The sequence below is a fragment of the Perognathus longimembris genome, chromosome 7, assembly GCF_023159225.1.
Source record: "Perognathus longimembris pacificus isolate PPM17 chromosome 7, ASM2315922v1, whole genome shotgun sequence".
NCBI classification, from domain to species: domain Eukaryota; kingdom Metazoa; phylum Chordata; class Mammalia; order Rodentia; family Heteromyidae; genus Perognathus; species Perognathus longimembris.
The window spans coordinates 47,143,127-47,168,979 of NC_063167.1; the positions used below are offsets into that span (position 1 = coordinate 47,143,127).

The window sequence follows — 25,853 nt, forward strand, 5'->3', positions numbered from 1 at the left end:
CAATGTAGGCATATGTGCCAGTATATGTATGTGTGCTGGGGCTTGAACCCAGGGCCTGGGCACTGTCCCTTAGCTTTTACTTATTTTTTGCCTGTCCTTGAACTCTGGGTTTGGGTGCTGTCTCGGAGCTTCTTTCACTCAAGGTGAGTGCTACTCTACCACTTGAGCCACAGTACCATTTCTGCTGTTTGTTTTTGTTTTTTTCTTGAGTAGTTTGTTGGAGGTAAGAGTCTCATGGAGTTTCTTGCCAGGGCTGGCTTCGAACTACAATCCGCAGATCTCAGCCTCCTGAGTAGCTAGGATTATAGGTATGAGCCACCAGTGCCTGGCTCCCTTAGCTTTTTTGCTCAAGGAAATAGCTGAACAACTTGATGCTACCAGCCACATGCCACAGGCCAGTATTAGACATGATACTGGCAGGAAAGGAAGGGGTCTATGTAATGATTGGACTGTAATATTGTATATGTATACTTAACAATATGGCTCCCAAGGGGACTGTAACTAAGGCATTCCACAGCTTGACCACTTCAGCCAATGAGTTGGCCAAAAGATCAGGTGTAGATGACTTTTCACCAATTTATGGAACAGCGATTCAGGAGGTAGAAAGGAGTTATAGCCTGCATCTTGATCTCATTAGTGATAATCTGTGAGGTGCTAATTCTAATAGGGCTTTCTCTAATCCTCAGGGGACAGGTCCAATGAGGGTGTTATTACAGGAATGCCTTTTTTTTCTTTTGATAATGTCTTTCTATACATTCCAGGCTTGTCTGGGACTCTTGATATTCCTGCTTCTGTCTATTGTTAGGATTACAGGTACATACCACCATACCTGGCTAGCAATTTCACATTTGCAGTAATATTACTGATGGCTCAACCTTTTCCACTAAGTCCTATTTGTGGTGCTAAGTATTGCTCTTTCCATTGTTTGTTCTATATGATAGGGCTAAATCTTCTACAGATCAACCTATCAAGTTATTCACACTTAACATGAGTTTCCTTGGATTTCATTTTCTTTCATGGCAAAGAAAATACTGATTTCTGAAAGAGTTGATAGTTGAGGCAAAAGCTCCTTATACTAACAGCACCTATCTGTGTAGCTCAGCATGCACTTAAATAGCTTCCACATTTTGGCACAGCTTGGGTAAGGAGACAGCAGCTGGAACGGCAGGGCTTATCTAAAGGCAAAGGTTATTTGCTGTTCACAGTGCAAAAAGGGTGAGTGCAAGTACAGCAGAAATCCAGCACTTCATACCGGGCTATACAGATGGCTAGATGCATCGTGGGACCAGGTTCTATAAACATAGTGAGAGCTGGCAGCCAGGATTGCAAATGCAGGCAGAGTGACCAGTTCTCAAGACCCCAACAAAAGAGCTCATAGTGAAAGCATGTGTCTGTGTGTCCCTGACACTCTTGCTAATGGGAGGCGTTGGCCAGCACATGTCTGCAGAGTTGAAAGGCCGATTGCCATGCATCACCACGCTAAGCCACCAACTCCTACAGGTTTGTGTCTTGCTCATGACACTAAGATAGTGTCACCTTCCACTTTTTTTTTTTTTGGCCAGTCCTGGGCCTTGGACTCAGGGCCTGAGCACTGTCCCTGGCTTCCTTTTGCTCAAGGCTAGCACTCTGCCACTTGAGCCACAGCGCCACTTCTGGCCATTTTCTGTATATGTGGTGCTGGGGAATCGAACCCAGGGCCTCATGTATACGAGGCAAGCTCTCTTGCCACTAGGCCATATCCCCAGCCCTCCACTTTTTTTTTTTTTTTAAACCTCCTTTGCCTTTATTTGGCTCGTTTCTACCAAGTCCTACCAATTCCAGTTCTGGTGCTGCCACTGATTGTCACAAAGCTTCTGGGATTTGGTCAGGGCTAGTGAAAGCGCTTGCCAGTTGTTGCCCATTTTCCTAAGTATCTAAGTTCTTTACCCTTCATTGCGAGAGCTGAGAATCTGTCCCCTCTGTGTTCACATGCTTCTGGTTTTCAAAGGAGGGGCTAGCTCCCCATCGAGCTCCTGGTTCCCTTTTCTTTCCTCTTTGGAAGGTCTTTCCTTCTCATGTTTGGTGGGAATTCCTTGCCGTAAGGGGGTTGTGAGACAACAAGAAGAACCGCACCTACTGTGAACACTCAGTGCAGATAAATCAGCAGCAGGTCTCATGACCTGTTATCGTGGTCATGGCTGCGTCTCCAGATGGGGAACAGCTCTCCATACAGGGATCACTTCATCACTGCTTATTGACCACCTGTTGATCACAGGATAACCAGGGAGCACTGCTGCTCCTCAGCTACGAGTCCACTTTTCGCCCCCATCTCCTTCTGACTTCATGTCAATGTGGATGGGGCTCCTGCTGCCTCTCCAGCCCCAGTCCCAGCCTCCTTGGGATGAAGGCCTCTTTGATGTGGAGCAGGTGCCCCCTTCCCTTGGGCTCTCAGGGCATCTACAGGTCACTTGGTGATGAGAACTTCTCATGCAGAAGCATGGTGGTGGGTTCTAGTATCTGTTCTCCACCCTGGACACTCTATGCTTGTGGTTCTCAGGATCTGCACTGAGTCTTTTTTCTTTTTCTTTTTTGGCCAGTCCTAGAACTCAGGGCCTCAGTGCTGTTGCTGAGACTTTTTTTTTTTTTTTTTGCCCACGGCTAGTGTTCTACCACTTGAGCCACAGCTTCACTTCCAGCTTTTTGTTGGTTCTATGGTGATAAAAGTCTTAAGGACTTTCCTGCCCAGGCTGGCTTCAAACCGTGATCCTCAATTCTTAACTTCTTGAGTAGCTATTATAGGCATGAGCCACTGGTACCTGGCTGGTACATTATTTACTTTTGTTATCAGAACCCAATCAACACCCAGCTCCCAGCAGGTGCTTAAAATTGTTGACTGAATGAAAGAGGAAAAATGGAAGAGAAATAATCTTTTATTCATTTATTGAGCAAAACACAGGTAGAACAATACAATGAGGCACTGGTCCTGTAAAGAAAGCAATGGCATTTTAGAGACAGGGTCTCTCTAGGTAGCCCAAAGCTGACCTTGAATCTATATTCTCCTGTCTCCAGGATCACGAATGCTGGGATTACAGGCATGAACCACCACACTCAGCTAAGTAATGGTGGTGTTACAAAACTTCTTTCAAACTGTGAACATGCTAGCTGTGAAATAAGTGCTTTTTATTCTTCCCATAGAACAGATTTCCAAACAACAATCACAGTGTTAAGGTTATTAAGGTGCTGGACAGATTGAGTACCCAAAGAATGTTTGAAAAAGAACAAAATCTCAACAACATATCAAATGGAAATTTACTGAGATATCAAGAGAATGTATGTCTATAGCTACATGTCTAAACATGAAAAACTACATTAAGTCCATAGAACTAGGAAGATAGCACTGTGTAATGAAAAGGCTTTTCCAAGCGATCTAGTTAGCACACATTGTACACAAGCCCATTTTCTACTTGAAGCAGCTTATAGCACCAACACATTGGCAGGACCAGCAGAGGGGCAGGGTCATTGAACCAAGGCATCTACCAACAGGGGAGATCTCAGACATCCTCTACTTTCAGCACCTTGCTACAAAGGGGCTGGCTGGAAAGGCTCAGAGACACGAAGTGCCTTGTCCAAAGCCACAAAGCATGTGACTGGCTAGAAAATGATGTAAGGCCAAAACCCAGGCCACTGACTTCAATAAGTGTTCTGTTTTAATATACACATATAATTTGACTTAAATGTATTTTCCAAAAAAGCAATCAATACAATTCATAACATACTCTGTTATTACATTTTTCCCCTTGGGGAAAGACTGATAGGCATGATTACTTCTTAGGCTGCATGTATCTTAAATAAAAGTGAAGAAAAATCAATCAGATGGCACTACTTCAGTGCTAACTGCATGAGAAGGTGCTGTCAGAGGAGATAACTTGGCACATTTTTTGCTGTGTGAACTAATATATGCATCAATTTTACTAAATCATTGGTATAAAGTTTTCTTTTTTCTGATAGTTTAAAGGTTAGTAAAGTACAAAAACAGTTCAAACTTGGAAAGAACAAATCAGGCCCTTTCTTTAAAAGAGAAGTGTGGTAATTTTCATCATAATAAGGTAAAGAATTAAAAAACTTGACTTCTTTATAGAAAAAGGAAAAAAATTCATTATGATTCATGACTTGTGACCGATATGGTATATAAAGTTTTTTTTTTCTGTTTAAAAAGTGTGTTTTCTGTAAAATACTTTGGAGTCATGAGATTATTTTGTTGATTCTATCTTGCTATGGTCCTGAGGCCTCAAGTGCACAGATCTGTGATGGACTACTTGGGATATAAGAAAGAATATGAGCACTGTTAACAGAAGTAGCATTAGAGAAAAACTGCATTGAACATAAGTAAACAGTTTCATGGAGGAATAGCAGAGAAGCTGCCTGCTTATGGATAAATGTGTGCAGGAAAACATATGCTAGACATCTATTATTCCATAAACCAACTGCTGCAGGTAGCTTAACTATGGCTTACAGATAAAGCCAGTATATAAAAGTGACCTCTGAATATCATATATAAGGTATACATATATTATACTTTCTCACATAGACATCTAGCTATCAAGAAGTCAGTATTTGGCTATACATTTCCCTCTTTTGGGTCTAGCATCCAGGGATTCAATTCTGGTTTCTCATGACCATGCTCTCTACCTAGTTAGGAAGTGAGCTACTGGACATTTATACCCTTAGTCTTTACTTTACCTGACCAGGGGAAAGAACTGAGATCTCCTAGGACCCTCAAGGCTATTGCTACCACTAGAAGTACATTAACAAATGCACAGTAAAACCAATCTGTTTCCTGTGAGGCCAAACGGTATGTTTGAGTACTAAAAAATACACTAGGCTAGTTTCCAAAAGCATCAACCTGATGGTATAGTGATGGTATTCTGTAATAAGCTGTGTTATAAATATTTAAAGAGGCAAACTAAAGATTAGGAGTGAAGATAAGATTAGTGTTTTGAAACTATCAATAGAAAAATATGCATATAAAATGAGAGAGAGAGAGAGAGAGATAGGAGAGAGATGAGTGACAGTGGCTTGGCTCATTCCTGTAATCCTTGCTACTCAAGGAGGCTGAGATCTGGGGATCACAGTTCGAGGCCAGCCTCGGAAGGAAAGGCCATGAAACTCTTATCTCCAATAAACTTCTCAGAAAAAGCTGGAAGTGGCACTGTGGCTCAGGTGGTAGAGCTCTAGTCTTGAGCAAAAGGAGCTCAGGGACAGTGCTGACTACCCAGAGTCAAGCCCCTGGACCAGCAAAAAATAAAAAAAAAAAAAAAAAAAAGGAGAAAAAGAGATCAGTTTACTAAGTGAAGCACTAATGTCAAAACTATCTTTTTATTGAACATTTCTGATTTCCACTCTTGAAAGGTAAAAGCTTTCTTTTTCCTAGCCAGGTCTCTATAATTTTCTGGGTAAGTGAGCACATGGCAGAAGCAAGGAGGCAGTGCTATGGCTTTCTCAAGGTCACTGTGTGATTCTTAAGAGAGCTGAGCAGATGGGTGACCCAGAGAATATTGAGAATCTCTGGGCCCTTGCTCCCTATCAATGGCATGGTACTCAAAGCTTTTGAAAACAATTGCTTTTCAGGGCACACTACATAAGGAAGAGAAACTGTTGGTAATATCTCCTTCTGGGGATTGAATCTTTTTTTAAGAATATGTTTTTAATCTTTCACTAGTATTAACTTTAATAAATTGGAAAAGAAGTATTAAGGCTTAATGTATGGTTTGGGCACTTAAATGAACATTTAAAAAGAAGCCAGTCATTATACTCAATGTACATTATATAAAAATTAAACTAGGAAACTTGAGGGTAGGGATGGACGGCGGAAAATGGGAGAAAACAATGGAAAAGGTGGCACTGATCAGGATGCATTGTAACCATAACTTGACTTTGGGAATTGTAACCTCTTTTTACCACTTAATACTCAAATTAAAAAGAACCCTCTCTTTTGTCATGACAGGGTCAAGATGGCCCTTTTGAAGATGCAACCTTCATGATCAGAGAGATGAATATTTAGTCACTGGAAACTCTGGACCAAAGAGTGCCCTCCATGTGCAAGCCCCCCCACCCCCATTGTTCTGGAGGCCCACCTTCTCCTTGGGTGGTCTGTGAACAAGGCAGGGATGGAACTGCAGGTTATCTGAAGAGAGATCTACTTGGGAGGGAAGTCTCTGAAGACAGACACATTAATGGGAGAGGAAAGGTACAAGGCAGGCGAGGGAGAAGACAGAGGGTAATATGCAGAGCTGGGCCAAGCAGAGCAGCAGGCTGGATACATTTCTGCTCCCATCTTGGCTTCGCTCATAGATCACTGTTGTCTCATTCCAACCACCAGGGTAGAAATTTCAGGTGTCACCCCTGAATCCAGAGACCATCAGCCCCACAATGTAGATGCCCTGGGTCCTCCCCAAGGGACTCATCTCCTTTTTCTAGACTCAGGATCACTGAAGGCCAAAAGGCTCTTTTTGAATTAATACCATATCAAAGGGCTTCAGTTCAGCTTTTACTGCTTAATTGGCATGGTTGATCACAGCCTAAGAGGTCCAGCTAGATTTCAAGAAAGAAGAGTTGACTGTTATACTTGATTACAACGTACACAATATCTTTAGGGTGGTCTTTACTTGGTGTACAATAAGTTTAAGGAAAGAACTGTTTATTCCACCTACACACAGCTCAAGAAAAACTGATAACTTACAGAGTTAACTGATATTATAGAGAAGTGTGACTTAACAGGAAAACACGTGCTGACAGGTGTATTTGCAACATGTACAACACATACACAACACACCCCTCCCCCTCGTACACTGTACAGGTTGGCACAAACTTTATTAAGAGCATAATATAATACAAGGGTTTTAGGATTGAAATAAATCCTGGCCTTTTAATTTGACAGTTGCTTAGGCAATTTAAGTTCTGACAAATCTGAATCAGTGATACATTTAAAGGATGTAATTATATTTTTTAAAAGGCCCAGGCTAACTTTTTACAGTAATCTAGTAGAATACCATAGTTGCCAAATGGAAAACAAGATGGTTATTCTGTATGAAATCAGTAAAGATATTTGAAGGACAGGGCAACTTGGCAAATAAAGACTTCAGAGTCCATTATTCCAAGTAAAGAGCATTTTAGTTACTAGCAGTGGTTACCAGACAAGCTGAAGGCACAGCTCTTTGAAGAGCTGCTTGCAATTTGCTTTGTTGAGAACAGGTGAGGAAGGAGCTGGTTTCTCTATGGCACTATAAGATGGTGCAGGTTTTTTTATCCTTGAAAGGGTTTTCGGAGGTTGGTATGCCTATCAGCAGAGGGTCACTCCTGGCATGCTCCTCACAGTAGGACATGAGGTCTGCCGATGCTTTTGAGACCTGGTGTGGGCATAAATGGAAGCAAACAAATAAGAAAGAGAAGACTTCATTTACAAAGCAAAAGAGTAGGTATGAGTGAAGGTGAATTGGCACAGATATAAACAAGAGCATCAGTGTCACAGCATTATCACTCTCTGACTACTTGTCAGGAACCAAGGGACATAGAACCTCCTCCTTAGCAAGTGATGATACTCAACAGTGATGAGCAAGCTGAAGCCATGTGTTTCCCCCATTGTAAGGACCACCAGCTAGCTAGCTGGCATTTCTGTGTCAAAACAGCTAAGTAGCCAGGTGATGGTGGGGCGCATACCTCTACTCCTAGCTACGCAGGAGGCTGAGATCTGAGGATCATGGTTCAAAGCCAGCCAGGACAGAAATGTCCATGAAACTCTTATTTCCAATATGCTACACAGAAAAAGTGGGAAGTGGTACTGTGGCTTAAGTGGTAGAGTGCTAGCCTTGAGTAAAAAGGCTCAGGGACAGCACCCAGACCCTGAGTTCAAGCCCTAGGATCGGCTGAAAAACAACAACAAAAAACAAACACCTAAGTAGAATTCAATCAGCAAACAATTATACCCTAAACACGGATATTTCTGAATAAACGAATGGCCTAGTTTTTTCAAAAAATAGATTGTATGGCCGGGCACTGGTGGCTCACACCTGTAACCCAAGCTACTCAGGAGGCTTAGATCTGAGGATTGTAGTTCAAAGCCAGCCTGGGTAGGAAAGTCCATTAGACTCTTATCTTCAATTAACTACTAAAAAAACAAATCCAGAAGTAGAACTGTGGCTCTATGGTAGAGCACCAGCCTTGAGCACAAAAGCTTAGGAATCATTCCCAGGCCCTGAGTTCAAACTCTAAGACTAGCACAAAAAACAAAAAACAAAAATGGATTGTGTGTGAGATGCTATAATTATTAAATAATACTGAAATTCAAGTGGTTTTCAAGGGCTCAAAAATATGCCCTTTACACAAGTGCAAAGAAACACACGAGTATGTACATGTGTGTGCACACATATACACAAACATGGTCAAATGTTAACAACCGGGGATATTGGTAAAGAAAGTATGAATGTTAGCTGGTATAATTCTTCTGTAGGTAATAAATTCAAAATAAAAGCTGGGAGAGAAGGAAGGACTAGAGGTTTATGAATCAAAGGTAAGTTATATCATAGTTTCTATCCAAGGAAAATTGGTTGGAATGCAGAACAGAGTTTAAGAACTGAATTACAGACTTAGAATCAATACTTCTAGAACCAAATTGGTGAGCTTCAAGATTTATGGCTGGGGTGGGGCCTGGGGAAAATAAAGGCTAAAACCAGCATGGGAAGAAACTACAACTTACTCTGGCATGAGCCAGACATGGGAAACACCAAAATGGGCTGGGAGATGCCAGTCAGTGACCAGATGAGACAGCTGAGGCAGGAGCATGGGCAGCCGGACCCGCGAGGGAGGGTGCATGAAGTTGTGCTTTAGACAGGTAACTATCTCCAGGCCCAGAGGAATTTATCAGGTTCTGTTTCCGTTTCTTGGAAACAGCATTAGTCACAGCATTCCAGGGCTCTCACTGCCTGCTTATCTCTTGGGGACTGAGGGGAATAGACCTGTAAGGCAGGTGGTCTAAGGAAATGGGCTGTGGCTCCTCCGTGGGATGTCCCTTCTATCTGGAATTACTAACCCTGGGGGCAGAAAGTGGTCACAGAGGGATATGCACTACTGCCTCATTAGAACACAATGACCATAAGGCTTGACCACCACATGCAGGGAAGGAAGGCCTCAGGAAACCCTGGGCAGGTTTTTTTGGTGTTTTTTTTTCTTTTTTCTTTTTTCCCCACCAGAAGAGCGTTTATAACTCAGATAGTTGGAATCTCAGCACTTTTGAGATGAAATCCTTGCTAGGTAGCAAAGGAAAATTACAGTTCTGAGACTCTGAGCCTGTTCTAGGAAAATCCCAAAAACACTGTCAAAAAAAAAAAAAAAAAAGGCCTTATCTCCTCTGACTTATGTCCTGGGCTTCGAAGAGCAGGGGAAAAGAAGGCGCAGTTCATTCTGTCTAGCTTCTTACCTTTATTCTTTCAATGGAGGCTTCCAATCTTAACTGCTGCACCGTTCTCCTAGCTTGGGCTATGTTGTTAGTGCTTGCTGTTTTGCTGGACATCTTCAATGGCTGTTTTTCTCTGAAATCTGAAAATAATTTTTAAAAAGGGTAAATAGCACTCATCTTTTAGTTGTTTAAACCTTCCTAAGAATGTGTGTTACTTGAGGGAAATGATGTATTTTCCAAATCACCATAGCTTCTCGGGAGGTTATTACTGAAATGTTCCTCAGCAGTCCCGATGAGTTTTGGTGACAGTGTGGAATCTATTTAAATACCTACACAATCTTTTTGCAAAATCCCTGCACTATCAGTTTCATCAGAGCACCCCCAACATACATCATAAAAGTGTCCTCTCAAAGAATTTTCTAGGAGGAAACAAATACACATAAACACCTGTAGTTGTTAGGCTATAAAACTTGGCATTTGTCACAAGAGGCCACATTATATGTCCCTTAATATTACAACTGCCTACTTTAATAGAGGGCTTCCTTTTATGTCTTCTGGGATGTTTCATCCAGCTATTAGCCTGATGTAGGTCCTAGCAACAGGAATTATTGAGAGATCTTTTCTCTACAGAACTTCACAGGGAGCACAGTTTTAGGTGCTATCCAGGCATGTGGTCATTTTGGCCCTGTTAAGCAGGTATACAAGTCTTTGTTCAGTAAATGTGAAGAATCTTTCTGTTGAAAGACTCTTGGTAGATCCATAGGAAACATCAAATAAAATGCACAGTAGCCCAAATACTGAAATAGTTAATGAAAAGTTATTATTTCTTCTTTTGCCTCTCCTGGTCTTCCTCATCCTGATGGCACAGACTCATTAAGCCTGTTACTCGCATAAGTTTGAGGACTGACTTCCCTCTCTGGCCTGAGTCCCTGGGTTCTAAGCTGCATTGCTATACTCTCTCCCCAGGCACCTGATGCAAAGCAGTGGAAAGAGCCTGGCCCTTGAGCTTCGACCTGTCTGGTTACCTATGCAGTGGCACACTTCAAGAGGAAGGCAAGTTGGGAACAAGTGCTTCCTGGTGTCCCTGCCATATATGGTCAAGTTCACGCTTGGCATGGTAGCAACTAGAGGAAAAGGCAGAGCTGGTAGGCCTGGCAGCAGTGTGGCAGCCTTGTGACTCATGAGAGCAGGTGGACAGTAGGTGTGCCTCCCTGCTACTATGCAAGAGCTCAGCAGTCTTAGGGCACCCTGGCGCCAGCGGCCAACCCAGGCTGACTCAGCCTTCTAGTGGGCTCACAGCTGCACAAAGGCCTCCACCAGACCAGACTGCAGAAAACACCAGTAACCCACAGTCCTCAAACTGAGTCCCACGACACTTAGGATCCCCAAGGGCTGAGTTCAAGGATCTGGGTAGGACAGCATAGGAAGCTTTGGATCCATGCATAAATAAGATTGCTCTTCATTGTGTGCAGCACTTTGAAGTCACTTTCAAAGCAGGTTTCACATTCCCGAGTTTTCACCCTATCCCTGCTGATTACCAGTTGGGTGAAACCAGGCAGGTTGTCTTATCTCTCTGTGCTCAATTTTTCTTATTTTTAATATAAAGATACCATTATATCACTTCTTTTTGTAGGAAGATTCAATTCACCGATGCACACTTGGGATTTACCGTTGGACTAAGACATTCCACTGAGTGCGGTGGCTATTATTTTTATCCTAGGGGTCACTCACACCCAGAACCATGAACTGGAATTCCCAGTTCATCTGTCTGCTCTGTTTGTCCCTCCCTATGCCTGCTCAATGAGCCTCAAGAGTTTGGACTGACTTTGTCTGGGTGGAGCTCTGGGGACCAGCCTTTTTTGAGCAGGTCACTAGGCAGTTCTGCCACACTCTAGGCTCTGAGCAAGAATGGAAGGACTGTAACAGCCAACATAGGATTTCTGAGGAGTAAGGAAGACTTTGCAGTAAAGGAAACTGGGAGGAGGAAAAATGGAGGAGGGCAGGGTGGCCTTGCCTTGTCCTAGGCTTTGGGTGACCTGGTTTCAACATAGACTCCTGGCTCTTCTTCAGATTCCTATCATGTGGCACCACCCAAGAACAAGACTAGGGTTTCTTCCTTGGCTTTGTGGCCCATGTCTAGTACCTGGATGCACAACAACTTGGTTATCTAGCCATGGCCTGCAGCCTGTTACACTGAACTTCCCTACTAGTGGGTGGCCCATCCCAGGCCCCTATTCCCTAGAACGTGAGCCTGGTAACTTCTCTTAAGTGGCCTGTGGTTTCTATGCTTCACTCTTAGGATTTTCTGAATGTTCTCTTTGTATGAGACTCATGCCAAACATTTTCTTCTCAATCTCTAGAGCACAGTTTCTAGGTCTGGCAAGTTTTCCTATAACTGTATAACAGGTCACAGATATCAGAACTAGAGCAGCCATTGCTCCCATCTGCATGGTCATAAACAATTAAGAGAGAGGTATGTAACACCAGGGTAGGTCCCTCTCAAAGTGAGGAAAAACACTGGCATTTAGTACATAGAAACCTTTTCTCCTTCCTACAATGGTACAAGCAATATCTCAAACTGCTAGCTAGCTAGTAAGAAAAAGCAAAACTATAAAAATAGCCAGCAATCCACAATTCATGTCAGCTAAGACTTCTTGCAGCTTTGCATTTTTCATTCTTTACAGGGGACTGTCTTCTTACTACCTGCACTGTTCTCTTCCCTCTCCCCAGACTCTATAAAGACCAAGCCAACTAATTTCCTTTCCTTCCTTCTCTACAGAGTCTTGCTATGTTGCCTAGGCAGATTCTAAACTTCTAAGCTCAAGTGATCCTACTCAGCTTCCTGAGTAGCTGAGATTACAAGAACACACTATCATGCCTGGCATATATATATATATATATATATATATATGCATATATATAATATATACTCATATATGAGTATATATATTCATATATTCATATATATACTCATATATGAGTATATATTATATATATGCATATATATATTCATATATTCATATATATACTCATATATGAGTATATATTATATATATGCATATATATATTCATATATTCATATATATACTCATATATGAGTATATATTATATATATGCATATATATATATACCATCTACCCATCCATCCACATATAGTATTTTTTTTTGCCAGTCCTGGGACTTGAACTTAGGGCCTGGGAGCTGTCCCTGAGCCTCTTTGTGCTCAAGGTTAGTGCTTTGCCACTTGGGCCACAGTGCCACTTCAGCTTTATCTGAGTAGTTTATTAGAGATAAGAGTATCATAGACTTTCCTGACTTGGCTGGCTTTGAACAGTGATCCTTAGATCTCAGCCTTCTGAGTAGCCAGGATTACAGGTGTGAACCACTGGTGCCCAGCTTGAACATATTTAAAATTGAGTGCTTCTGGTACTAGGCACTGAGAACAGCTGGCCAGGGTAGATAAAGCACCTAGCCTCACAGAGAAGTAAACAAGGAATTAGACATTTTCTTCTTCTGCTTCAAGGAAGCCCAGTGCTTTCACTGCTCCCCTCCTATCTGAAAACTAGCTCAAGTTTTGGAGATGGGATAGGAGAGGTTTGAGACTTCATAGATAGAACCATCAACTTCTTACATGCAATCAGCAGTCTACTGAACACTGTGCAGCAATAGCTTTAAGATGACAATTACATGGGATATTTGTGAGCACTCCTAGAAAATGTACACTGAGCCACTGGAAAGCAATATCATCTGATACTGATTTTGATTATAACATGGTTCCTATGGAGAAATCAGGTCAAATTCAAGTTGAGGAACCTTTTTGAGCATCTCCAAGTTCCCATACTGAGCCACCAGGCATTTGGGCAAGAGCTGCTGTTGTCTGACTGTCTGATTCTCCGAGGGAGGGGGAGCTCTTGGTGTTGGGGCTAAGGAATCCCTTCCTCCACGCAGCTGCTCTGCACAGCCTCAACAGCTGGTCTGGGGCAGACCTTCTCTGCTCCTTGGGAGGTCTTGCTCTGGTCTTCCCTCCATGGTGAGGATGTCGGGCTGGCTGTTTCTGCATATACAGAACAGCCTTTAAGGCAAACACACCTGGCATTTGTATGGAGCCTGAGTGCTCATGTTGCTTTCCTACTCTTTCCTCCTGGAAGCCTCACTACAATTCTGCATGGGTGCTACCATTCCATCCTTGTTTTACAGAGGGGGCAACTGATGCTAGCAACATGGACCTCAGGGAAACCCTGTGTGGCACTTTGACACTTTGAGCTGCTGCTTGAGGCTTCCCCCCCCCCCCCCCCCAGAAGCCTCTCTTTTAGTTGTTCCAAGGAAAGGGTGGGATTCCACTCAAGGTGATTCACACCCACTCAGGGTATCACTGGACATTTCACAATGTGACTCTTAATCAGGAGTGAGTTTGATACATTGTGATCTATGGTTGGGGTGTCCCTGATTGCCTTAAGTCTATGTAACACCCTTTCTGGAGCTGAAGGATCTTATCTGTTTATGTGTCTTTATCTTCTCTCTTATGTACGAGAGAACATTCTCTGTAGCTCCCAGGCCAGGACCTCAGTGCTTGCCTGCTTAGCAAGGTCAAGGCCAGTGTGAGCTGGAGCTGAGGTCCATCAGGCCACCTGCTGAAACCTGCTAGCACGTCTGTAGCCTTGCTTTCAGTTTTACACATGGGTAACACATTTGAATACACATGCTGCCTTGAGCTAGTCAAATCATTTGCCTGTTTTTAACTCTGTGGTTCATCTGAATTCTCAGGTTCCCAGAAACCCCCAGGAACAAGATGTGTCACTAGGGAAATATAAGCATTTCAATCTTTGTGGAAAAGGCTGAGAGCTGGAGAGGAGGGTGTGGCTGGGAAGTGTCACCAAGCACACACTAGGAGGAAGGCACCAGGAAGTCTCAGGGTCTGAATGACAAGCCATCATGGCCTGGCTAATAAATGAATCACTGGAGAGAAGCCAACTTTCAAAAGCACCCCTCACCTCTTGTGGTTGTAATAAAAGACTAAGTTAAAAAGAAAGTCACAGCTTCCTTCCACTTATCCTGCAGTCCTGCCTTCAACTTCCAATGTTTGACTAGCTCTTCTGTCAAATGGGGACAAGAAGACTTGCCTCACAGGATTGCAGGAAGGACTGACAGGTGCTGCCCTCAACGCACCATGAACATAAATGTTTAATGAATGCTAGGCCTCTAGGCCCAGGTTCTTGGCTCATGCTTCTATTGGAGACAAGAGAAAGAGAAAGAGAAAGAAAGAGATGGTTCCTGAAAAGTTTCCAGGTGTCCAGTCAGAGACATCAACTTTCTAAAAAGGTCTTAGAGGGGAAGGAGGGCATGTAAAGCATGCTTTCCAAAAAGTTTTTCAGTTGGGCATGTTGCTACACACCAGTAGTCTCAGCTCTCAGGAGACTGTGGCAGGAGGATCTTGAGCTCCATGGCAGCCTAGGCTACATAGCAAGACCCTATCTCAAGCAAAAGACAATAATCACGTTTTCATATTCTCATGAGCACGCATATCAGAATCCACAGGCTAAAGTCACATGGCAGATATGTTTAGGTTTTCCTACCTCCCCTCCCCTCAATAGTTAACTCCATAGTCTTTATACATTTTAACTTTATAATGACCTTTGAAAAATGGATTTCACTATAAAAGGAGATTTTCTGGAAAAATTGGAAAATCCTACAAAACTAGGTTGTAGATGAGTGATAGCTGTCATTTTAGATTTGCTAGCACACCTGTGGGGCCCTCAATTTGAACTTGTGATGCTGCCTTAACCCTATGCCCTGGGCATCTGATGGCAAAGACACATACAGCAACTACCAAGGCTTACCCCTGCCACCTCCCATGTGGAAGGCCCCAAGTGAAATTTACAAACTATTTAAGTCCCAACTTTCTCATGGGAAAAACGGGGATAATATTTTCCTATTTCAAAGGACTGGTAACAGTATCAGATAAGCATTTGTTGAGGTTGTAGCTCAGTGGTACCAGACTTGCCTTGGTTTAAGTACAAGCATAAGAACTGCAACCAACACAAAAACCAACTAACCAATTGAGACATGTGAATGTCATAAATATAAAAAAAAAATTTCCCCATCCTATCATATACCATGTAGTATGCACTAAAAACTTTGTAGTTCTAATGGGTTGGTGCCAGGCAGCAGTACTACCCTGTTTCTGGCATACTTCACTGAGTTGCAGAGGTGGAAAGCAAAAGTGACACTTCCCAGTGTTGTGGGAGGAACTATGTTCTCTCCCAAATTCATACACTGAAATTCTAACCCCTAGTACCTCTGAATGTCACTGGGAGATAAATAAGGTCATTATAGAGGCATTATGTTAAGATGAATGATCCTGGTGAGCCCTAATCCAGTATCATTAGCATCCTTATTAAAAAAGGGAAAATTGGCCTGTTGGTAGCTCAAGCCTGTTATTCCTCACTACTTGAGAGACTGAGAGAAGAAAGATCAGTTTGAGGCCAGCTCAGGAAGAAAAGTTCACAAGAACCTATCTTAAAATTTCCATCAAAATAAACAGGGCTAAAGTATGGCTGAAGTGGTAGGGCCCTGGCCTACCAAGTATGAGCCCCTGAGTTCAACCTCCAGTATGGCAAAAAATGGTAGAGAAGAGGGATTTGGATACAGAGGGAAGACCCTAAGGAGGTGGCCTGACACAGAAGAAACAAATTGCCAAATTCTGCTTCCAGATTCCCAGTCTCTAGCATCTTACGACTGTTCCTAAGGCCTCTGGTCTGTGGTAAAACATTATGTTATTTCTACAAAAGTTCACATCTAGTTTCTCTTACTCCTAGGGCTCTGATGATGTTAGCTCCACCAGGCAATGAATTTGAAAGAGATCTGTTTGGTGAAAGTAAGAAGGTTTTTCTGACAAGCAGGTTATAAGAAAGTTGCTGTTGGTATAGGGGGGCATTCCAATGTCTACTCAGAGCAACCAGGTATGTACTGACAGCCTCCTGATGGTGCATGCCCTACTGGGCCAGAGACCAGGTTTATAGTGTCTGGAGTTCACCATAAGGAGCTTTTGAAGGCTACCTCCAATACTCTCTCTTTTAAGGACCTTCTGTTGAAACTGCCAAGAGTACTTTGTTTACTGTAACTGAACCAAGAACAATTCACACTTGTTAATCTGCTGTTCTGTAAACTGTAAGAAACTTACAAACATCTATTATTGCATGCCATCATCAGTGTACAACTCAATATCTAAGTTGTATAGAGAGGGAGGACTAGGGCAGGCAAAAATGTCCTTTACCTTCCACCCAAAGTCACAGGCTCTGAGGCGGAACCTGCAAATTGCATGCTGCCCAGCACTGCTCCTGCCCAGTACTGAGAGGAAAGGGGCGAAAAGACTATGCTGTTGGGAGGAAAATGAAGGAGGGACGAGAGAGGACCGGGTGCAGGAGGGAGAGGTGGAAAACATGGGAATGGGCAGAGCTCTGGTAATGAAGTGCAGAGGCTCAGGATCATAAAAAGAATGACAACAGCTCTTTCCAGCAGAGCGCATCCCGTAAAGATAGCATGCTCTTAGATTTGGATATGCTTTTGAGGTCTTTGTCTTATACCTTTTATTAGCTGGTTTTGCTTTCCTTCTAGTGTACATCACTGAATAAAGATAAGGATAAAAAGCTAAATGGTTAAAACCGACAACTGCCACCATTCCTGAGTACTTAGTCTGTGTCAGGACAGGAGATGCCACAAACCACTGTATTTCATTCTCTTAACTAGTTCAGGAGATGTACCTTTCATCATTTCTGTTTTGCAGATGAGGCACAAAGAGGGTAGAAATTCTTGCCTCAGATCACTGGCTTCACATGGTAGAGCCAGAGCTCAGCGCTACATGACTCCCAAGATCGTGGCCTTACCACACTGCTGTTTGCCTCTGACCAGCAAGAACACAGTAAGGTGTTGGGAAAAAGAAAGGGCAGGTGTTAGCCAGCAGGGCTGCACAAAAGATGACACTGGGCTCCATTCAGGAAGCCCTGCTCACTGGACTGGTTGGTAGTCCCCATGCCAATGCTCATTGGCCTTGTGGAGCTAAATAGTTTTGCAGCATGACAGAAGGTAAGGAGAATAGGGTGTTCTTAGTTAAAAGAACTGTCCCAGATTCTAGGTAAAGCTACTGCTAAAGACACAAGATGATCCTATCATCGTCTGTGCCCTGGAGAAGCTGGCAGGAAGCCATAGAATGAGCCAAACCTGGTAATAAATCTAGGAGAGGGAGTTGACGAGCCTGGGCAGCCAGTTCCTAACTTCATTGTGTGTCCAGAACACCTGGGGCAGATGTGGGAAAAAAAAAAAAAAAACCCACCAAAAACAAAAAACAAAAAACCTGATTCAGTCAGTTAGGGCAGGGCTCAAAAAGCTGTACTTAAAAACTTGCTATGGTGATTCTCATACAGGTCTGTGATGAAAAGACTACCTCATTGTCCTGTCCATGTGCATTTCTGCCCAGAATCAAAACAGGTCAATTTAGAAAATTACTTCTATGTCTGATTAACTTTTCAAAGCTCTGAATAAGCCCTGAAAATAATGAGGATAGCCTACAAGATTAAGCCTCTTCAATTTGAAATCACTCTTGTCATTTGGCATACTTCTTTACAATGAAAGTCCAAATCTGCTGGGTGCTAGTGGCTTATGCCTGTTATCCTAGCTACTCAGGAGGCTGAGATCTGAAGATTGCAGTTCAAAGCCAACTGCAGTAGGAAAGTCTATGAAACTCTTATCTCCAATTACCTACCGGACTACACTGGTACTGTGGCTCAAAGTAATGGAGAATGAGCCTTGAGCAAAAAAGCTCACCCAGGACCAAGCAAAAACAAACAAAAAACAGTATAAATCTATTTCCTCAACAGCCACTTCCTTCTGAAAAGCACCAGGATGCTAGACAATCCTGTTCTTGGTTCAGTCGGTGGCAATTTTTGGTACAGCTCTTCTTCCTTCTTTGGAGCAGGTATTCTCAGGTTAATGCTGGGGCTCTGAAATAGTACAGCCAACAAGGGCTTTTACAGCCAGATTAATTCAGCTACTACCCCAAAGTACCTTATTTACTCTAGCCTCAGTTCTCTCTCCTATAAATTGGGAGGGGAAAATAATAGTATATATCTCAAAGAGATGCTTCCAGGATGAATAGAGAGGGCACATGTAAATTACTCAGCTCTTGCCTGTCACAACACTGGTCCTCAGAGTGATGATGCTCTGTCTACCCTATGACTTTAGCCATGTCCAATGTACTTCACAGGAAGCCTTGACCTTTGACCTCAATCCCAATGTCCATGTCTATTTAAATTTATACTTGAATGGTCTACAGTCACAGATAAAACCCAATGAAACACTTCTGTCTGCTTTTCTCATATCTATCCTTTGTCCATGGGTGACACTCCTCGGTGACTGCAAGGCAGCCTTTAAAAACCAAAAAACATACTATGTTGAAAATGAACTATACCACTTGTGGTATAATTAGAATGAGAGGGGAAAACTATTAGAGAATGAAGGAGTGATATGTCCAAAAAGAAATGTACTCATTATCTGACTTATGTAACAGTAACTCCTCTGTATATAACCTTTATAATAACAAGAAAATTTTCTTCAAATAGTTGTAGAAAGAGGTTTCAATTTAATTCAATTTCTGTATACAATGCATCGTGTTCACTTATTCCTTCTATCACCCCATCTATCACTCCATCTATCCCATTCTGACCTGTCTCAAGTTTCTTAGTTCAATTTTCCTGTAGATACAGTCATCTTTTCATTTGTCTATTGCCTTTCTTTTAGAAAATTCCCAGCCCCCTCAGTCCATGTTGTTGAACTGCCTTATAATGGTTCAAAAGAATTATACCATGGAATCTCACTCCTTCCTATATCATTTCTTTAGTTAGTTTTGATCATGTATCTATGGATATAAGCTCACATGCATATTCAAATGTTTTTATATTTTAGGTCTAATCACCATATGAGAGAAAGTTTGTGCCTTTGTTTCTCTGAGCCTTTTGCCTCAATCCTCCTTCTAATTACTTAGACTAAGAGTGTCCAATAGGAATGACAGTCACATAATGTGATTTTAATGTTCTTAGTGGCCCCTGAAAAGAAAAACAGAAAATAGGAAAATTAATTTAATATAGTTTATTTTGTTCAAGATGAACAAAACTGAGAAGTAATCCTTATCTAAAAAAGTACTGCTGGGTGCTGGTGGCTCACACCTGTAATCCTAACTACTCAGGAGGCTGAGACCTGAGGATCATGGTTCAAAGTCAGCCTGGGCAGGAAAGTCCATGAGACTCTTATCTACAATTAACCACTGGAAAACTGGAAATGGCTCCGTGGATAAAAGTGGCAGAACACAGGCCTTGAGCAAAAGAGCTCAGTGAGAGTGCCCAAGCTACAAGTTCGAGCTCATGACTGACTGACACACAAAAAAATTACTGAGATAGTTGTCAGGAGTTGGTGACTCATGCCTATAATCCTAGGAGGCTGAAATCTGTAGAACAAGGTTCAAAGGCAGTTTGGGCAGAAAAATCTTAAGACTCTTATATCCAATTAATTCAAAGCCAGAAATAGACACATGGCTCAAGTGGTAGAGCACCAGCCATGAAGGGAAGAGTTCAGTGAGAGTGCAAGGCCCCTCAGGTCAAGCCTCAGCACTGGGGATATGTTAAAAACAACCCCAAGCTACTGAGATCATGTATAGTTTTCAGCACTAATTTTTTTTTTTTTTTTGCCAGTCCTAGGGTTTGAACTCAGGGCCTGAGCACTGTCCCTGGCTTCTTTTTGCTCAAGGCTAGCATTCTACCACTTGAGCCACAGCGCCACTTCCATATATGTGGTGATGAGGAATGGAACTCAGGGCTTCATGTATACAAGGCCAAGCACTCTACCACTAGGCCATATTCCCAGCCCTCAGCACTAAATTTTTAAGTAAAATTATACATTGTGCTGTATTTTATATGGACAGCATATTTCCATTGGGGAGACATGTTTTATTTGAGTACCTTTTTGGACATGACAGCAGCCCATTTCACTGGACAGTGTAATTTTGTTTTTATCATACTTTTTGCTCCTACTATCAAAACCCAGAGTATCACAAAAAGTTGAAACAGTACCCGCATCTAATCTTCCTCCAGTCTAATCTGTGCAGACACAGTCCCACTTTTGGTTTACTCCTCTGCAAAGTCGGCTCATACAGAATTGCCCAAGAAATGTCAAAGGGTTCAGCTCTGTATTCAGGGCTCTCTCTAATGTCTCTCTCTCTCTCTCTCTCTCTCTCTCTCTCTCTCTCTGTAACAAAAATCCAATCATAAAAGCTTATTTCTACATAGAGCTTGTCAAATGCTGTATATCAGGGTTTATGCTAGCCAGTGGTTTTATTCTGAATCTGAAATTTCTTGCCTATTTCACACATGAAGAAAATGAGGTCCAGGGAAGTAAGTATATGTCTAGTATCAAACAGCAAGCAGGTTGCTTGACTGGGATTTGAGCTCAGGCAGTCTGATTTCAGAGACTAGGCACAGAACCTCTATAGTTGCAATGTTATGCCAGCCTGTGGGCTGTGTCTTCAACTCCTAAGCCTCCACTCAAGTGTTTTGTCAGCTTCTTTTGGTCTATTCAAGTTCTCTCTTGCTTTAGGCTCCTGTTCACATTGTAACCTCTTCCAAGGCATGTCTCCTTAGTTACTTTTGCTTACTATGATTCTCTTTATAAATTCCTGCTATATGCAGATAGCTCAGGGGCCCAATGACTCCTAGATCATGCCCTAAAAGGGCAAATAGGGGAGTTGCACATAAATCACTGAAAATGGTATGTAATAATGTAATTATTTGATGTGCACGTGTGTGTGTGTGTGTGTGTGTGTGTGTGTCTATGTGGTCTTTTTTGTGTGTGCCAGAACTGGAGGCCTGCACACTGTTCTTTAGCTTTTTCACTCTAGGATGGAGCTCTACTATTTGAGCTAGTTGGGACTTTTTGCTGGTTACTTGGAGATAAGAGTGTAGCAGATTTCTCTGTCTGAGCTAGCTTCTAACTATGATCCTCAGATCTCAGCCCCTATTAGCGCAAGCCACTAGTACCCAGCTCTGTATGTTTTCCTGAAGAGAGGATTAATAGTTATTATTAATCTCCTAAAAAGGTCTGTACATTCTTTATATTAATGATTAACTGTATGCCATTAATACCTATTGTTATGTAACTGACTTTGTGTAAATATTCTTTCAGCTAAACAATTTAGTAATATAGCAAGTATATTTATTCATTACTATGCACTAGAGACTGTATCAAGTACTCTCTATAGCTACTAGTTCATTTAAAGTTCTCTGTAATCTTAAGAGATTGGAAGCATTATACCAATTGAGACCAAAGCTCACAGGTTATATAATTTGCCCAAGATGCTATTAAGTGGTGGAAACAGTGTTTTAATCCAGGTTTTTCCAACTTCAAAGTCATATCCTAACCCAGCAGAGGAGGTATTCCACACTACATTCTCTTACATGAAGTAAGGCAGAAAGAGAAGGAGGCCTCAACCAGCTCCTTGGCAAGGTTATGCCACACACTGCAGCAACCACACATCAGCCAGCATGAACTTATCACCTAGGGGTGTTGGTATGCTCAGTGTTTGTTTTAGTAGGAACAGGATACACCTTGCTGCTTCTTCCCATAGGTATCCTGCAAAGCACTGACTATTCTGAGCCAATAAATACCTACCTACTTGGTTCCCTGCACAGCTCTGAGAGACCAGGGTGGAGCTACTAGGGTTCCCACACACTTGATTAGGGCCAATGGCCTTGACTTGGTGAACTTTCACCTCCAGAATGGGATGGCTGTTATGTGTTGCCTAGGTTCCAGAGCAGTGTTGCTATGCACCCGCATACTGTACCCCAAACAGCTTTTTAGCTGTTGAAGGTGGATATATGGGAGGTGCCCTCTGCTAGTGACCCATAGGTGTGCAGGACCCAGACTCTTTTTTGCTATACTGGGCCAGGATCCACCCATGCATAGAAACATGTGTTTACAGTCAATAATGGTCATGCTGCTTATAAACCAGTTGACTCTCTACCTAGCAAGATTGGCTGAGAAAAGATTGGTTAATATCTGCATAAGCAGATATGGTTAAGGATAGCTGGATGCCTCCTGTATTTACCCAGAAACAGAGGAATAAGTGAAAGGAAGAACTTGACAACTACAACTGAAAAAAAAAAAAGGTAACATTTATGCAGTGCTTTTTCTGTGCCAGGTACTGTGTTAATGGCTCTATGTAAAATTATTTTACCTATTCTTTACAACATCCATGCAATAGTGATTATTATTTCATCTATTAGCCTTTTTTTGTTAGAAAAGAATATGAGCATACAGTAAACATTTTAAATAGTATGAAGTGATCTGCAACAAAATCTAGTTCTTGCTAGTTTTTCATGGTTCTTTCTGAGGCCATCCCATGCAACACAGACACAATTGTGCCTAGGTATCTTAACAATACAAATGGGAGCATGTTATATGCATCATAATGTGCTGTGTTTACTCTCACTAACATTGTTTTATGGAGATCTTGCTTGTTAAGGTGAGTATCTTTTTTTCCAAATAGGGAGCTAAAACTGCCAGTGATATCATTAATAAGTGCCAGAGCTGACTTGAAGCCTGGTGTTCCTAACCCCTGGTCTACCCTGAACCTCCTTAGAAGTGCTATGAGGCTGGAGAAAAAATGAGGACAAAGACTGTCCTAAGGCTGGGCATTGGTGGCTCAGGCCTGTAATCTTAGCTATTCAGGAGGCTGAGATCTGAGGACTATAGTTCAAAGCCAGCCTGGGCAGGAAAGTCCCTGAAACTCTTATCTCCAATTAACCACCAGAAAGGTGGAAGTCGTGCTATGGCTCAAAATAGGAGAATGCCAGCTTTGAGTGAAAAAGCTCAGGGACAACACCCAGGCCCTGAGTTCAAGCCCCATGGCCAACAACAACAACAAAAATTGTCCTAAAAGGGCTCTATGCTTTGGGGGAACAAACACTACTGAAATCAAGAGGTTTCCAAACATTAGGACATACCTAGGATTGGCTTTACTGTACTTAAGGAGCTAAGCATATGTGAAGGAAAGGAGCCATGGAGTTGGAGCAATTCCAGCCATCCGGTCCTCTATCTAGTATAGTGGCTCCCATAGCCAGTGCAGTAGCTGCCTTTACATCACCCAGGGAATCTCACAGAGAGATGTACCCTCTCAGACCCAGAACTACTACATGGAAGCCTGGGTAGGTCCTGGCAGTCTGGGTTTCATATGTCCTCCCACTCACCAGTCCTAAAGCTTAGTAACTATTGGCCAGAAGTAGGTCATTTCTGAATGAGAGCTGTTAAACAGGACCTGCCCAATAAATTTACTCTATTTAAAATAAACTTGATCCATGTTCTTGAACCCTGAACAAGTTGTAAGTGCCATGAGATCGATTGAACTAGGGAAGGGGACAAGGCATTCCATTTGCCTTGGTCTACTTCTTACTAGTGGTAAAGAGGCCTGTAGCTATTCTGACATCTAAACTCAGAAAGTTTGTACCTTTCTTTCCATCTGACCAACCTGGAGTCTTCCCCATCTGCCTTCCCGAGGGGCTGGCCTTTGACCTTCTACTGACTCACTGGGCTGAGAGAGGTTAGATTTTGTCTGCCCCAAGACTCCTCACCCTAGATGTTGTCCACAGTGCAGCTATGCTACCCCCACAGTTGATGGGCTAATAAAGCAAAAGAGAGATTTTAGGATTCTGGTATGAAGCGTCTGATCCATGGTAAGCAAAGAACCTGCCTTCTAATATTGTTAAGAAAATTGAAAGTTGCCCATCTAAATAAATAAGGCCCGAATATCCCAAATATCCAATAGGAGGGTTGAAAGTAAAGCAACAGGCTGAGGCTGCTGCTCTGATTTTTCCTGAATGAAATGGTGCTACCCTATTGCAGAGATAAAAGGAATGATGAAAGATCTAGGGGCAGGCAATAGGGCCAGGTTTCTGGGGTCAGATAGGCACTGGGTCCAAATTAGAGCTCTACCACTTAGAATAGCATGATGTTAAGTCACGTACTGTTCTTGAATTCTTAGAACCTCTGCATGTAAGATAAGGAGAGTGCTTAATGCATAGTGCTGTAATGATTAAATGATACAGAAAAGAGGGCAGGTGGAAGCCACCCAGGACTGCCTATTACCTTCATCACCATCACCAAGAGTTAACACTATGAAAGTTCACACAGATTAACACATGGAATGTAAAAAAAATAAGTTGGCTGTAAGAGATAGGAAAATTTAAGAGTGAACAGAACTTTGTTCTTGGAGCTAAACTGGGAGTAACAGGCAAGAGGTGGTGGCTGACTTTGAAGGCAAGTATGAAGGAAGTAGGGTGCACCTGCTGGCCTTGGATAAGTAGGGTATCTTCAGAGAAGGAGCAGGGGAGCCACCTTACAGGGCAACACCACCACAAAAGCTAGTAGAAGAAAAGATAGGAAGGAGGAACAGTTAATGCTGTATGAATGTTCAGTTAAATGTATCCAGGGAGCCTATTAGATGTAGCTCTTGCTAGGTGGTGGGAATCTAGGGGTGTTTTACTGTTGTTTTAAATATTGCTGTACTTGGTCAGTTTTCAGCTTTCTGAAAATAGGTAAAGTTATACAGCACTTATATGTGCCAAGCATTGTCCTAAGGGCTTGAAAGAAAACCTTACTCAATCCTGCAAACAATGCTATGAGGTTGCTACTATTGTTCTTCCTGGTTTAGAACTGAGGGAATCAGGGGAGGTAGCCACTTAGAACATGGCCAAGGTCAGAGCAAAGGTGAAGGAGGAGTCTGTACCCACCCAGCAGTCTGTCTGCAGATTCTGTGCTTTCAGTTACATGTGGTTTTAAAAAATCCCCATACTCAAGCACCCCACAATTTGCATTCACAAAACTAGGATGGTAGTCACTTTATGGGGTCAAGGGAATATAGGCAAGACTACCTGAGGGATCTTGGGTGAGTGGTTTCTAGTGTGTGTGGACCAGACATCAGGTATGAAGGGGCTGAGCAGGAACTGCCTATTAAGTCAGGGATAGAGGCAGTGTTACAGAGTACTATTAGGGAAAATTTGACAAATAATTGGTTCAGACCTTTTGGAGTGGGGTTTGTGTTTGCAAGACTGCTGGCATGAGAACATTTCTGCAAGCAGAGGGGTGTTGGACACTAGAAGGAGAGATCTCAGCTGCAGAGGAGCTCAAAACCAGGCTTGGAACTAGGAAGAAGAGGGTGGAGAAGAACCTGGGAGATAGAGGTAGAAAAGCAGTAGAGGAGGAAATGGAGAACCTTGTAGGAATAATAGAATTTTTGATGCACACAACTGAATAAAACTCTTAGACATAGTGAGCAAAAAAGCTGCCTGGTGCAAACAAGCATGAATTGTCCAAATGGATTTATATA

The 25,853-nt window shown here is 42.5% G+C and overlaps 1 protein-coding gene across 3 annotated transcripts in view; it reads right to left on the reverse strand.

Moving 5' to 3' along the window:
* Positions 1 to 5,589: 5,589 nt before the first annotated feature.
* Positions 5,590 to 25,853, reverse strand: part of Gng12 (G protein subunit gamma 12) — a 128,890-nt gene continuing 108,626 nt past the window's right edge. For 2 of the 3 annotated variants that reach the window (XM_048351554.1, XM_048351553.1), the window contains exons 3-4: positions 9,452 to 9,570; positions 5,590 to 7,385 (exon numbers count right to left, since the gene is read on the reverse strand). In XM_048351554.1, coding sequence (XP_048207511.1) covers positions 7,260 to 7,385; positions 9,452 to 9,544 — 219 coding nt within the window. In that variant the 5' untranslated portion in view covers positions 9,545 to 9,570 and the 3' untranslated portion in view covers positions 5,590 to 7,259. Of the gene's footprint in view, positions 7,386 to 9,451; positions 9,571 to 12,265; positions 12,273 to 13,562; positions 13,569 to 25,853 lie in introns of all 3 variants that reach the window. The other variant, XM_048351555.1, reaches the window with a different exon arrangement.